At 38.5% G+C, this 16,666-nt stretch overlaps 1 protein-coding gene across 1 annotated transcript in view; it reads right to left on the reverse strand.

Annotated features, from left to right (window-relative positions):
• The window catches only part of LOC150085918 (uncharacterized), a 77,224-nt gene extending 61,291 nt beyond the window's left edge, over positions 1–15,933 (reverse strand). The window contains exons 1-8 of the mRNA XM_090374741.1: positions 15,866–15,933; positions 9,483–9,579; positions 7,438–7,490; positions 7,145–7,241; positions 6,227–6,343; positions 5,746–5,834; positions 5,199–5,344; positions 1,506–1,621 (exon numbers count right to left, since the gene is read on the reverse strand). Coding sequence (XP_090230867.1) covers positions 1,506–1,621; positions 5,199–5,344; positions 5,746–5,834; positions 6,227–6,343; positions 7,145–7,241; positions 7,438–7,490; positions 9,483–9,579; positions 15,866–15,933 — 783 coding nt within the window. The remainder of the gene's footprint in view (positions 1–1,505; positions 1,622–5,198; positions 5,345–5,745; positions 5,835–6,226; positions 6,344–7,144; positions 7,242–7,437; positions 7,491–9,482; positions 9,580–15,865) is intronic.
• Between the last annotated feature and the right edge of the window lie 733 nt (positions 15,934–16,666).

The following is a 16,666-nucleotide window of genomic DNA, read 5'->3' on the forward strand; positions in this document are numbered from 1 at the left end:
ATGTTATTGGAACAACCTCAATACAGTACATCTGAATTCTCGCACTTCACCACTCAAGATTTTAGTGTACTTAATATACACTGGTGTGCAAAACTTAAGGACTAACGCTATTTCTAAAGGTTACAACCACAAAATCAAACGAACCAGCCTGTGGCCGTTCAGTAGAAAGCTTGTGCACGTGCAAAAATTTGAATTGGGATCAGAAGGCTCAGATAAAAGTAGCAGTTATTTGCAAATTACTACAGACAACATCTGGATGACTTTACCCGGGGTCAAATAACTGGGAAGTGCGAGGAGTGTGGCTGCACAGTTCGGTATCGCCCATAGCATCGTCTCACGTGCGTGATCGGCCTTCAGAAGTACAGCTGTTCGAAGGACTAGTGGTGGTCATCCACGAAAAACAATGATGACCGCTATATACTCCTACAGGCCAAGACGAACCGACACCAGACAGCGGGATCCATTGCCAACCAGCTGCACAGGACGCATGATATCGCGGTTTACTGTGGCCTGGTGACTCCACAAAAGTTGACTGTTTGCCCGACGGCCAATACTCTGCTTACCTGCCCATCGGAGATACCGTTTACAGTTGTGTATCCAACACAAGGACTAGACGTCAACTGATCTGGCATGGATGTACACAACTCCAGATACAGGGAGGCGGTACTGCACTGAGGTGTCATTGGCCCCGAGTTCGTGTTTATGGATGTTAACGCCACACCCCATCGCACTGCAGCCGTTGATATGCTTTTGGAAAGTGAGGACATTGTTCGTATGGATTGGCCTGCCCGTTCCACGGATCTAAATCCCATCGAACACATATAGGACGCACTAGCGGCACGTCCACACTCACCAGAAAATGTTCACCAGCTGAAGATGGACGATGTTACTGCAAGACATTAGGGGTGGCCATATCTCCTACTAAGGATCACCTCTTCCCGTTGTTCCAGCTTTGGCAGCCAGTGCTATGTTGCCATTTTTGAATAAAGTCCCTCTGTACCGTTTTGTTTCCTTCATCATTTCTGTACCTCGTGAGGTACAGAAATTGGTAGAAACTGTAGTTTTGGTATGCTTTTCCCATATCCAGGCCACTCCTAAGAAAAGCTACGTGTGAAAACCTGACTGGTCCTTAAGTTTTGCACACCAGTGTAGTAGGCGCTACAATACAGTAACAGTTCTCTGTATTCTAACCGCTCGACCGATATTGGGCCCTCAACCTGTTCTCTCCAATAGATCAATAATCCTTCCAGCAATGATTACTGGAGATCCCGATCATAATTTTGCAGATGAAATCCACTCATCCTGGAACCACTTCTGTACCATGACGCACTATATTTCGCACTTGACACTAAACTGGGAAATCAGTTGTGAGTGGTTGATTAACCGAAAAATGTTTTCGAAAGAAATCGCGCTGATATTAAAATTAAAAAACCATGGCACAACTTAAGTTTGAACGATACACATACTAATTTAATAAATAAATTATACTAAAAGGTTCGACTTACTATTTTCTTTTCTTTTCGCTCCTTGATTACTTGAAGAGCAATATCACGAAAGAAATGCGTGGAATTCGGATCAAAGAGGGAGATGTGAAAAAGCTTCAGCAAAGGTGGGCACAAATCTACAAGATAAAAACGATCGAGAAGTTTTCCTTTTAAATAAAATTCCACTGAAAAAACCATATTCAGGGCAGTTCAAAACATTTTTTCTAAGTTGCACATGTAGAGAGAGTTGTGCTCAGCGAATGCAATATCACGTAATATAATAAAATAAGTGTACAGGGTTATTAAAATTAAAGTATCCCTATGTAGAGGGCTCTGGAGCGAGTTCTAAGAGAAATTTGGACAACAGGTACAATAAACAATGCGCTTACCATTGGGAAAAAAAATTTGTCATATATGGCGCTGTAGGAATAAAAATCACTTGAACAGCGCTACAATTGTGCAGTGTGACTTCCATTTTGGCCAACAACAGTTTCCATTCGAAGAACAGCAGAACGCAACATGTCAACTGGAATAGCCAGCACATGACGTCTAATCTGTCGTTCAGATCTGCCAGAGTTTGACATCCTTCCCGATACGCCTGGTTCTTCAAAAAACCCCCACAACCTGAAGTCGCATGGGGTGAGGTCCGGTGATCGGGGTGGCCAAGATGTCTGGAAACAACGGCTGATGACCCGTTCGTCTGTAAAGTGTTGCCTTAGCAATCTTTGGATACAACGGTGGATGTGGGGTGGCGCACCTTCTTGCATGCATATGGTATCCTGAAGGCACCCACGTTGTTGCAGCTCTGGTATTGAGAAATTTGCCAACATTTCATAATATCGGGGTCCAGTTTTTTTTTTTTTTTTTTTTTACAGCCTCAACTTTTTATTTTTATTTTCACTCTTAATTTTTTTTATTATTTTTTATTCTATTTTTTTATTTTTTTTTAACTTTTTTTTTCTTTTTTTTTTTTTTTTTTTATGGCTTCTGTCAGGTAGCTTAGGCAACCCTGGCAGAGGCAGCCAGAGTATAATGGGCAGCCTGGCTCACCTCCCAGTGGTTGTGGCGGGCAACGTGGAGTCCCAGTAGGGGCCCCGCGGCCAAGCAGCCAGACACAACAACAGAACAAAGCACAATACTACATTACCAGACATTACACTTTTTTTTTCTGGCTGTGCAGTAGTTCTGCATTTCATCACAGAGTACACATGGTGCAGATGTGGGAAACCACCGGTGGCGCCTGAACCTAAATACTATGCCACTATGCCACTATATCGGGGTCCAGTCGGTGTAACCTGTTCAAAAAAATATGGCTTAATCATGAATGTGGCCGTAAATCCACACCACACTGTCAGTGGAATGCGGAGAATGCAACGGGATCTCTTGGATAACGCGAAGGTTTTCTGTTGCCCAAATGTGACAGTTGTGCGTATTCACTTGTCCATTTAAGCAGAAGTGGGCTTCATCACTCCAAAGGATGTTCCATGACCAAGTGATATCCACTGTCATTCGCGCCAGAAACTGAAGTGCGTATGTGAAACGAATATCTGCATCACCATGCTTTAGCTTCTGTAGCATGTGCATCTTGTAAGGACAGTACTGCAACACCAGACGCATTACTAGCCTTACAGTGGAATGCGGCATGTCCACTTCACGAGAAACAGCTGGCACACTTGCGATACCAAATGGAGATTGACTTTATAAATCCATGACAGCCATAGCCACATCTTCGACACGAGAGGAGTCCACTCGTTTTCGACCTCTACCTGGTTGAATACCAAGATGTCCTGTCGCTTCAGATTTCGCAATCATTTTGTGCACAGCACAAACAGTCATAGGTCCACGTGGGCCTTATGCGCTTCTGATAGCCGCAGCTGGATTGTTGCTGTTCTGAGAGTACAGCTTCACCAATGGCGCCTTTTCCTACAAGGTTGTTGGCATTGCTGCTGTAGTGCAGGCAAACATCTACTGTATGAGTTTGAAGAGACTGCTTTGTTTTTATACAGTACAGTAGAGCCGAGTAGTGGCGCTATGGCAATAACTTACGATTATGCATAATCGTAACTAAGATAGTTACGCGCAGTACAGTGGCAAATTTTGTACTTTTTTTCCCCCAATAAATGGCGAGCGCATTCTTTATTGTACCTGTTGTCCAAATTTCTCTTCAGTACGAGCCTTAGAACTCGCTCCAGAGTCCTCTACATAGCGATACTTTAATTTTAACAACCCTGTATATAACCATATCTTTTATAAGTTACAGAAGATATTTCTCCACTGCCCCGAAGAAGAGACCAGAAACGTATCCTAAAATTTTCGGATGAGTCATGTACTTGCAAATAGCTATCAATAAATTACAAATTTACTTTTTTTTCGAAAATACTGATTGTAACTTAGCTTCAAAACGTCATCGGGTATGTAAGTTGCTATTTAAAATCTGATCCTCCAATTGTTTTGGACAGTGTTATTAAAAAGCTTATCTCAGGTACTTGCAGGTAACTTACAAATCTATGGATTGATTTTGGAACCGTTCTTAACAGAACCAACGGGCACCTTTCTGCCCTGTTATCCATATTTGGGGTGGAGGGAAGAGTTGAGACATTTGATTTTGTTATATGAGCGCAAAATTATGTGCTTTAAAGAAAACAAGCACGTTAATAAACCAAAAGAAGGTAAAGTTTCTAATTAAATTATTATAAATTTAGTTAGGAAATCCATTACAACAATTTTAAAGCGCCTTATGTTATGAATTATTTGCTTTCTGTTAAAGAAAGATCCAAAGATCTTTCTTATAGGCAATGTCGCCATCAAATGCAAAAACATGTCCATTAATACCAACCAGAGTAAGTTTTGGACCAGCTATGTTCAAGAGGTCCACTAAAGACAGCCATCTAAACAAGAATCCGAGTGGACCGTTGAGCAGTTCATTCCGGTTTTATCTGCATATTAAAGACCTTCCTGGTAAGAAAATCATTCTATATAACCGAAAGTTCTGTATTTTCTCCATGGAGAATACGCTACTTATTCATGACAGTTAATCAGCCCTGATATCCAAATCATGGCAATACGATCTTCTATTCAAGATATAGGCGATTAGCTCTATGGACGGAACATAAAAGAAATTCATCAACCATATTTCCCAAAACAGAAAGAATTATCTGTGGCTATGAAACCTGTACATTACAACTTACAGAACAGAAAAAGTAGTAAGAATCTTTTCCACCTCTAAGGTTCACTGACGCGGATGATCTGAAGACCTACGTTACCATCATGAGAGATCAGGATTTTGTTGATCTTCAGAGGTCAAAAGACAAAAAGAATGGTGTACCAGATGGAAGTAGTTTCATCTAATGGGAAATTGCCATGTCCATTTCTTAAGAGATGGACACAAAAGTCATCGTCTCCCTAAATATAATCTATTGGGAACATGCTCATTCTTGTGAATTCTGCCACTTGCTAGTAAATTTTCGCTCCTTTAGATATCACATTCTACCCACAACCAAAGCAATGTTAGGAGAGGTAGGCGTCAGTAAAAATCGTACTAACTTTTTCAAACTCATCTCTTCGTCATTACAATTTGGAATTTACGCCATCGCTACCTTATTGAAGAAACAGAGAAGCTTCAGAAGGCAATAGCTATCCTAAGCTCTGCAAACACATCAGTCTCTCTTCCTAGAGAAAATATTCTAACTATATAAACAAATAAACAGTACTTACACATAAGAAGAAACCTCCAGCTGATGTCGTCATTGAAAACTTTCTTAGCGTGAACAACAAAAACATTATTTGGGTCGTGGTAAGAATCAATCTTCGTTGCAAACGCAGTACTTGCTACAACGTCCATAACAAAAGCACCAAACACCCTAAGAAAAATCAAGGGTACATTTTTAAAAAAATTAGTCACGAGTAGTACGATTGTAAATGCACAGAATATGCCCATTTCTTTCTTATAAATACTGCATTTCAAAAAGTGGTTTGGGAAGCAAATTTATTTGTGTAAAAGGACATCAAAATCGCAGTACAAACTTCGACTTGTATCACAATTTATAAATTTAAGAGCGTACTGAATAATTTCAGGATGAAATGCCAAATACAGACGGATAACTGATATCGTCTATATACATATCAGTTATTAAACACTGGCTTTCCAACACTCTTTGCATGGATCTGAATAAATGATTTCAATCTACAAATAACTTACATCACACTTGAAACTATAAAATATGGAATGCAATTTTTGGTTAAAAAGAAGAAACGAACGCACTTTTTACAATCTGCTGGAGTTCCTGTCTTCGCTGCATTCAAGAAATTGTCTGTCGCAGTCTGGGCACAGTCTGTAATGATGGACGTCAACTGGAAATTAAAGGGAAATGTTTTTATACCAATCTACACAAATGCTCAATGCGATGAGTTTGAGCGCAATGGTCACGAATGGTGTCATCTAACACCAATGAAGTCGCCTTACGTTTATGAGAGTGTACCCAGAAAACGAAGGTAAAAATCGGATGATATTCTCGAAAATCAGCCCATTATCTCGTGCAGTGTTCAGAGTGTGTGTGTGTGTGGTGTGAAGTTTCAACAAGCTTGACAGCAGTAGTCCGCCTTCCCGTGACGGAAACCAAACAGTGTGGTTCGGACGGCGATTCTACAAACTGGAGAGCTCGAACCCTAGGCCTTTATCGCATGGTGTGAAGGACAGCATTCTTAACCACTGCGCTACACACGATAAATTCACAATTACTTACTTTCTTTAATTTTCCAGATGTAAAGGTATGGCTGAGAATACCTCTCACTCGCCTCCAGTCGTCCCCTGTCAAGGAGCCAACCATATTATCCATAAGAGGGTCGCCCACTGGTGGAAACTTGAGAAAAATAATTTAGGAAATTGATATAAAGTCTACAGCACATTGAACTGAACTCCCCTCAAGAAAGGAGAGAAAACAATAACAGTTAGATTAAGGATATACACTACCTGGCCAATTTATTAAGACCATGCAGGCTCCGGGTTTATAAACAGATATGTTGGTCTTTGGTTGGTTGTAGTAGAGTTTTAGGCGCACAGCAACTTAGACCATACTTTGTCGTTATATTACGTCTGTAAATTGCTTGTGCTGGATGAAAAATACCATGCTGTTCTCGCCTGAGACAGAATAACTCAACCATGTTGTGAAAAAGACTCATAAAAATTCTTCGCATCATTGATGGGATTCAAACTAAAGTCTTTTTCACCCGATGTGGGGAGGACGGTGATTATACCAACTGTGCTACCCACGAGGATGCACGAAGAGGTCGCCAGGTGTGCGTAGGGAAGTACTAAAAAGCCGTATAATTCAAACTGTGCCGAAAGGATTCATGAACACCCAAAGACCTGCGATTTTCGGTGGACTTTTAGCGGGTGTTCAAGAACAGGCATCATTCAGATCTCTAACGAATGCCCAAAACATCAAACACGATATTAGCTCGTGGTTCTAATACATTGGCCAGGTAGTTTAAGTAAATTTTAATACGTAACCGATATTGTGTTGCAGAAGAGAAATTTCTTCGCAATGACCACTTTGTACAGTAATTCTCACTGAGCACCACACGGATGACTTGTTTTGTTTTCGTTAATAAAAAGTTTCATTGTTTCTTGATTAGTAACTGCCCTATAAAACTATTCTTACCCTTCTATTGGGAAAGTAGTTGAAGTCTTTAACAAAGATGTCTCGCAGAAGGTCCGGTTCAGCTACAGACAGCACAGGGCGACCACCCTCAAACGCTCTGCAAACCGAATAAAGTTCAGATAATACCGTGAACACGTAGACAAATAAACCATCAATAACTATGTACTGTTAAGTTAAATTTATTACGATAATTAAAAATAAAAGCATTTCAATGTACCAGTATAAAGTAAATATTGATAATAGCTGTCTGGATATACAATGCATTTATAAAAGAGAACCATCCCTTTACTTACCCGTAGATTTTCCCATATTTCTTGTAGCGTTCCATCTCCTCCTCGTGAAATAACTACAAGAAAAATTTATGATACATTTTTAGGAACGGAAAAACACTTTGTCTGCTCCACAGCAGGGGGAGGGAATCAGAAAATACAAATTAGTTATTCACGGTGAGTTTAACAAATATTACATTGAACCAATCCAGAATACATACGCTGGTAAGTCTGGGTTTGTTCAAAATAAAAACAGAATTACGTCCTCTACTGCAAGCTATCGGATTCGAATTTCGATGAACTTTGCTTCAGGTGCTATTCGCTTGACCAAGGCATGTTAAAACCACGGAGTGGGGCTCCTTCTGTATCATTTGTCATAAACTCATTCAATTTTTTTTAAACCATTTCATCTGAGGTTTGTTAGTTTTCCACAAAATGGAATTCTTCCTTCTGCTTCACATCTTACAAAAGCCATTAAGCAGTTCATAGTTGGTAACATATTAGATACAGGATCCATAAAGTCCTTGTGCACTTCAAAATTGCAATAACTTTGGTTCTACATGGGATGAAAACAATCTGTAAAATGCGCAAAGGCAATTTATTCTAGTTTTTATGCGCAGAAATAATTACTTACTTTACTCTATTTTTTTTTTTTTTTCAGGTAGTCTACCCTACCAGAGATGGGTTCAATAGAAGTGTGCCCACTACTAAGCAAAGCTCATGTCCATATCAGCGGTTAGAAGAAAGTTTACGATACATTACAAAGGAAGCAGAGTGATTCCATTAACGAGAGGCTTGTGGCATCTGTAGAGAAAGCTTTTCAGCGAAGCCCATGAAAATCACTTAGACCAGTATCTTGGCACTCGGTTTTCCAAAAACAACAATAAAACTGCACAAGCGACCTCACAAGATTCAAGCGCATCAATGTTGCTGGAAGAGGACTACCACGTGAAATTAGCTTTCTGTCACGGATTTAATGAAAACGGCATCTTATCTTTTGATAATCTAATGTTTAGTGATGAAGGAACGGTTAATCCCCATAGCTGCCGTATTTTGAAGACAGATTCCCCTAAATTCAATGTCTGGTGTGGCCTGGGAAAAACACTGATAATTGGTCCTTTCTTTTTTGAAGAAAGGGTGGTTAATGGTGACCTTACAGTGCTCCAGGAACGTTTTATTCCTGAACTAAGACAATTAAGAATTGAAACCAGTACGGTTTACAGAAAGGTGGAGCACTGCCACTTTGCTCGGAATGCCCCACAATTTTTAATTTTAAACGAATGGATCGTTAGAGGTGGGCCAGTTGTTTGGCCAGCTCGCTAATTCGATTTGTTCCCATGAGGAGATATTAAAAGCGCGGTTTGCTCTTTAAATGATCTTCGCACTACGATCACGACTACAATTAGATGCCACAACTGGAGAACGTGTTATGGAATTGCAAATTCGTACTACACTTTGTATCAGTAATGATGGAAGTTATGTTTAATACTCTATAAACGGGAACAAATTACCTTTCCAATACATTTTGCAGTTTTAAAGTGCACAAGGACTTTATGGACACCCTTTACTTTGATATAATTAAAGAACAGCTATATAATATTAAATTAAGCAAAAACTGATAACGCGCAGAACAACAAATAACAAACATAAAACGAAACCCAATTCGCGGAATTAAGATTCTTTTCTATCCCACTGAGTTTCCTACTTTTGTAAGCGATACGCATGATGGTGCCATCTAGTGGAATGGCAGGTTAGCCAACCTCTTAAAATAGAAGAACCCTAAAACAATTCCTAATCCATTAATACTGCATTAAGTACAAGTAAAGAATAGAGCCACCATAGTCAAGAATGACGTATAAAATATAGATTTTATTTCTGACGTACAGTTCAAGTAATATAACATTTATAAGCTGCTTTAATAATTTTCACGTGTAAGTCGCTTCTGGTACGCTGATCTACTCAGTTTCATTAATTAGCGTTAGACACTAATATATAATCTAAATGAATTAATTTCCAAACAGAGCAAATATGAAGATGCCTGCAATTAAATAACGAATTAATGTATTTACCCTGCTGACTAAGCCCATCAGAGATCCAATCAGTGGGTAAGACTTCACGCACGGGACACCTCTTGACTTCCAATAGTTGTTTCCTTTGATCAAGTACCTGCAAGGGGAGGGGGAAAAAGAGAATTATCTAAAACACTAAGATAAATAGGCTTAACAAGGGAACTCGGCAATACCTTTTCCACCGAAAAGATCACTCCGTTATCCAATATTACCCAGAACATCAAAGAGGTGATATGTATAATTGTGGTTTAGTGGCTCCTAGACTAACGTCCATCTCCACCTGTGATACTGTCTTATTTACAAACTCTGTAAAAGGGCCTGAATGTATGTTATGTGTTGGTTCAGACCCCATGGGCAACTGCTGCCCTCAACTAACTGTGTATGTGAAAACACTAATCCCGTAATACAGGTGGGTGCCTGCAAAAAAATATAAATAATAATCATCCCACACCAGGCCATACCAACAAGTAGCATGGCCAGCAAATTATGACAGTTTGCCTGTCATAATTAAGTTTTCCATTAAGAACCATCATGACTGTTTTCTTAGTGGTAATCCTTAACTTGTTGTTATTAACCCACGATTGCAAACTTCTTAATATAATATCAGCTCTAAATTCAAGTCTCCTAGATTTCCCAGGGATACACAAAACAAGATCATCCGCAAATGCTACCTTGTGAACATTTGGAATGTCTTGCTCCAACCATTGATTTAATACTAAATTCCAAAACACAGAACCCTGAGGACAGCCTCTATTAATTAATTTGTCAAATTTCAAATGTTGAGATTTTAGTATAATTTTGAAAGACCCTGTACAATAAAATAGGACAATGCAGCCTTCTTAATGATATAAGTATGCTCTCATGCCAGATGATAAAATACGCCTTAAAAATCTATAAATATACTAAGTACATATTTACTAGGTGATTACTTGCAATATGACATAAAGTCATTAATAGCATCTTCATTGAAATAGCAGAAAGCAATCCTCTGAAATCATCAAATTATGTAATCTTAAGTTCAAATATTTTTCCCAAATTCGATAACAAGGAAATTGGCCTATAAACCGTAGGATCATTTTCTTCCAAGGGCCTGGAAAATCCAAGAGAATGTTTGGCTTAATTTCGAGCAACTTAAATATTACACAATTTTCAATCTGATCCAGACCTGGAGTTTTGTTAACATTAATTATGTTTACGCATAGTCTTTAACACATCTATATTTGGTCCCAAGTAGTTTATTATCAGCAGTTTTCATAAGAGCTTGCTCATCAGAGTCTCTCATTACTATCTGTGGGAAACAACTCATTTACAACAGTATGGACTGTAGAGTTCCAGTCAGTTGTTTACAATAACTGTGTATATCAGATTTAATTTTTTTCCATGCATCCAATTTATGCTGGTAAATTGACCTATAATTTCTTATAGAACTATACCTGTTTTCTTAATAATGCCAAATAACAATAACTAAGTGCATTAAACAAGGAATTTTGAACATAAAATGATCTCATTTGATCCATTAACTGCTTCTATAAATCGTGACCAATTAATTTTTCTGTATAAAAATCTAGTAATTTCTAAACCTGTTTTAAGTCCCGATGTACATTAATGTTATTGAATTTTAAATAAAGTTGACCGGTGGTCACTATCAGTGAAATCAGTTCTTACTTGCCAGTTGCAAACTCTTCCATATAACCCATTTGAAAAAATGGGACATCAGTGTTCGAACAACCATGAACGTTGTCAAAAGTAAATGGCTGTCCTCGTAGATTCAATATACATAAACTCCTCCAAGCAAAGACTTCTACAGTCAGTCGTCCTACTATGCCATAGCCTAAACTTGGAATTTACATCTGAAGTAATTATTATATTACTATTACCAATAATATTTAAAACATTTTCTAAATAATGTATGGCAATTTCAATATCCAGACTTGGAGAGCAATAAAAATAAACCTGGGAAGTAAAAATGAAAACACAAAGAGCCGACAAAACCGTGACATTAAGTTTACTATTATGGCAGTCTTGGGCTTAGCACAAACAACCCTTGACCCAATTGGAAAGCCCAACACTTTCTATTCACTAGCATATAAGCTAACATAAGGTTCTTGCATACATAATATGTCCACGTTGTTCCAAGCCCACCAGTCTGATTTCATCTGTTACTGAGCGACATCTTTGACCATTTAAATGTACTATAGAAAGACATGTGCCAACATCATCTCCATATCGATTCAACTAAGAATTTACAGTTAGCATTGTTATCCGTTATTGGCCCTCGTACTACCAGTTTCTAACAGAATGATTGGAGTCCTTGCCACTTCGCTTACAATTAATACAGCAGGGACAATAAGGAAATTATTTTCCTTATTGTCCCAATAAGGAAACGTACAAATAACCATATCCTAAACAGTTGTAACCTTTCTAATTTTGTGAGGAAAACCCAATCATTCTCTATTAAACACTTGAAAAAGCGAGGTTCCATACCAATTACCCAATTATCAAAGAGGTGAGAGAACATTAGACACTATTAACTATATAAAGGGAGGCTTAGAAGGGAACAGGTATCCTGTGTGTTATCAGACACTCAGCCTAAAACACTGATGGATCCAATATCTCTCTATTACAGAAGATTTAGGAGAAGTCCGGTTGGCCTGCCTCCCTAAAATCCACTCATGCACACCTCCTCGATGGTAAGCCCTGTTACGTCACTTAGGTGGCAACGAACGTGTAGAGTGGTTCTCTTCAAGACGCCTGGTCAGCGTGAAGAGGAAAAGACCAAACCCTCCAGCATATGAAAGCACGACGAAACAAATGGCCCTCAGTCCCCAGCAGCTTTCACTCTCCCTCTTACGGCGGCGAGAGGATCAGAGGGTGCTAAGAATCTCTGGGTACGACCAGGCTGCCATGCACGGAAACTGAACTTGGCCTGTTATAACGTAAGATCACTCATCGGTGAAGACAGGATATTAGAACTGGAAAAGGAATTAGAAAATGTGAATTGGAATATCATTGGTTTGGCTGAAAGAAGAAAAAGAAATGAATCACTTATAAGTTTATCAAGTGGAAATCTGCTGTACACCAATGGAAACAGTGAAAGGAGTGGAGTTGGGTTTCTGGTCCATAAAGATTTTGGAATTCAAAAGTACATCACCAAGAGTGTCAAGACTAATACTCAAAATTTCTAAGAGGTTGAAGAAATGTACACCGAAATTGAGAGTCTTCTAGATGAACAGAAAACCCACTACACTATTATTATGGGAGACTTCAATGCTAAGGTTGGAAAAAGACAAAACAGCGCAGAAAGGAGAACTATAGGAAATTTTGGAATTGGTGAGACTTGTGGAATTTGCAGAATCTCAAGAACTGTCAGTAATGAACACTTTTTTCAAGAAAAGGGTGGACATGGAAGAGTCCAAATGGATTAACTACTAATGAAATCGACTTCATCCTCACTAACAGAAGATCTATTGTGAATGATATTACCGTCCTGAATAAGGTAAATGTTGGAAGTGATCACAGAATGGTAAGATGTACACTTGATATAGGTGTAGGAAAGGAAAGGAAAAAACTGACTCGAGTAAATAATACAAAGGTCTTTGAAATAACAGAGGAGGAGAAAAAGCAGTATGTACTGGAACTTAAGAACAAGTTTGAGCTTCTGAAGACTGCTCAGGACCAAGATATCGACGAGGAATATTACAACTTTCTGAAAGTGATAAAGCCCAAGAAAGCCAAAGAAGAAAAAAATAGTCAAGAAACACTTGTCATGGTGAACCGAAGACAACAAATGAAGAGCAAGAAAAACACTGACAGGGAGAAAATTGAGTATACTGAGTTATGCAAAGCCATTAGAAAGAGACTCAGATTTAACACAAGAAAAGTAGAACAAGTATTCAGGGAAAGCAAAGGATTTAAATCAGCAGCCATGAGCAGTAATACAGAAAGACAAATGATACTGAAACTGAAGAATAGCGATGGTGTACTTATAAATAGCAGACGACTACTATAGAGAATTATACAAGGAGCGAGGGAATGATGCCAGCAGTGGGGAAGATGGATTGCAAAGTAGCAACACATACAACATACTCGATCTTCTTACTGATGATGTAGAACATGCATTGAAGAAAATGAAGAATCAGAAAGCCCCGGGGGAAGATGAAGTTACTGTAGAGTTGTTAAAATTGGGAGGAAGAGACATAACACAAAAACTGTAAAGGCTCTTCACAAAGTGCATTAGAAAAGGTGTGATGCCTAAGCAGTGGATTTAATGCAATCATAGTTTTGCTGCACAAGAAAGGAGATAATTGGAAATTATAGACCAATTAGCTTGTTATCCTACATCTACAAGTTGTTCACAAGGGTCATTACTAACAGATTAGAAAGAATACTTGATGAGAATCAACCGAAAGAGCAAGCTGGCTTTAGGACATGATTCTCAACTATGGATCACCTTCACGTAATATCACAGCTAACGGAGAAAGCAAATGAATATAAAACACCATTATGCCTGGCATTTGTGGATTATGAAAAGGAGTTTGACTCCATACAGCATAAGGCAATGTTTCGGGCACTGGAAAGACAAGGCATAGATACCCCATAGTATTATGATTCTGAAGAAAATATATGAGAGTGCTACCTCCTTTATTAGACTAGACAAAGACAGTAGCAAATTTAAAATCGAGAAAGGAGTTCGACAAGGAGACACAATATCTCCGAAGCTGTTTACTGCTGCCCTTGAGGAAGCTTTCAGAAGATTAGACTGGTCGCAGAAGGGAGTCAATGTGAACGGAGAGTACCTAAACCATTTACGATTTGCAGATGACATTGTGGTTATAAGCCACGATCCCAAAGAATTAGAGGAAAATCTTAATCAGTTATGCACAGATAGTAAGGATTTTGGACTAAAGATGAATATGGCTAAAACAAAAGTAATGATGAACAAGTATGCCACGGAAAGGGAAATAATGATTGAAGGAGCAGTAATTGAAAAGGTGGAGTCATATACTTATCTGGGACGAGTTATTAGCTGTAATAATGATAAATGGCTGGAAGTCAAGAGAAGAATAAATTTTGGATGGATAGCATTCAGGAAATATAGTCACATACTGAAGAGCAATATCCCAGTTTGTCTGAAACGTAAAATAATGGACCAATGTATACTCCCCACCATGACTTATGGAAGTGAAACTTGGGCACTCACCAAAAGAATGGAAGAGAAGCTAAGAACTACACAGCGAAGAGTGGAACGAATTATATTGGGAATCAGACTGTTAGATAAGAAGAGAAACACATGGATTAGGCAGCAAACTCAAGTAAAGGACATTCTTATCAAAACTAAAGAACTAAAATGGTCTTGGGCAGGACACATAGCTCGAAGACATGATGACAAATGGAATCCAAGAGGAGCTAGAAGAAAACCTGGAAGACAAAGGCGGAGATGGATAGATGAAATTCATGAGTTTGTGGGTAGTAAATGGATGGCCAGTGCTCAAAACAGAAGGAACTGGAAAGTTGCTGGAGAGGCCTTCATCCTACAGTGGATTGAAAATGGCTGATGATGATGAACTATATAAACGTAGGACTGCATTATATGACACTTCGCCAATAGTCATATTCCTGATTAACCGACAGAACCTTTATTCAGCGAGTGATTTATCAACAGTATAGTTAACGGACATCAGCAATTCTCCGATTGTAAGTTTTACTTCTGTTTGCTTATTTGCGTTAAAAAACGTCGATAGAGACTTGTCAGAAAGTTTGCAAAAGTGTGGTAAGCAAACTACACGATTGTGAATAGAGTTGTCAGGTGAACAACCTGTCCATTACTCTATGTCATATTTAAAGTGTTGTTAATAAATTATCAACTGTAAAACCATAGTCTCATTCTAAACGGGTCGATGAAGTAAAGAATTTAGTTCAACTGGATGCAAGTTCTTTCATCCAAAAGCAGAGAAACTGTTTTGGGATGACATATGGCATGCTGAGTATTTATTACTCAATCAAGTAATAACCTACCTTGCACTGCATCATTCTGTAAGTAAACAATCAATCCTCATGGTCAACTGAAAATGATTTTTGACAGTCGCGCCAATGTTAATGAATACGTTCCCATCAACCATTCTGTTATTTACGAATGACACGCACAGTAGAAATAGGACCACCATAATGTATGACAAACCAGGGCAGACAAATGCCATCGAGAATGATTAAATGTACCTCGTTTAATGAGCTTCAGCAATGTCTTTTCTATAAGAAGAAGTAAGAATTGTTTAGTATAAAATGAAGTTCGCCAATACAGATAAATAAATCGCAATCAGTGAAACGTACTGTTGGACAACCAAACTGAACCCATCAACATCGAGGTATACTAGTACTGTACTTACCAAATTATGAGCATGAAAAGGCCACATAGCAGCAAAGCAGAAACACTTCCTACGTCAAACAAATCCATCGTACCTGTTCAACATCAAAATAAGCGTTGTTTGTAGTTCTATGATATACACTTCTTATATCGCTTCACATTTTCCTCCAGTTATCGATGGGGAGGATGGTAGTTAATGTTATCCGTATCAGCAATCTTGATTGGCTATTCTTGCTTCCCCATAACGTCAGGAACACGTCACAAAATGAAAACTGGTACGCTGGTGAGCTCATCTGTTTATCTCGTTTAATATAACAACCGTCACAGGATGAATCTATGAAATGACAATTGTCGCTTTGTACTCCTATTCTGTCAAGGATAAAACATAATAAAGAACTGTAAACGAATTACACATAATACCTTTGATCCATTGTACATTTGTTTTCTTATTGATAATAAAATGCCAGATAAAAAACTAAGTGAATCGTGCAACTATTGTCTTTATCATGTCTGTTCGCGTGTAATAACTCTACTGATAGTGAACAGATTTTAATTTGGCTCTTTTAAAAAGACTTTTCGAGTCTACGCAAATTTTACTTCATGGACCAATAGAAATTTGGCAATTTCATTTTTCATAAAATCTCAAGTTATATATAATGGAAGCATGTTTGAGGCATTATTCTGTAAGATGTAAAATATTTTATACAAAAGAGAGATTAATTAAGAGGAAAGTTTCTGATATAGCGATATAGGGAGGCGAAACCTTACCAGTCACTCGCTAGGGATTAAATTTAGACAAGGTCACAAGAGAGAGAGGGGGTAA

This window comes from Mastigoproctus giganteus, chromosome 5 (assembly GCF_048544385.1).
Source record: "Mastigoproctus giganteus isolate SK-2022 chromosome 5, ASM4854438v1, whole genome shotgun sequence".
NCBI classification, from domain to species: Eukaryota; Metazoa; Arthropoda; class Arachnida; order Uropygi; family Thelyphonidae; genus Mastigoproctus; species Mastigoproctus giganteus.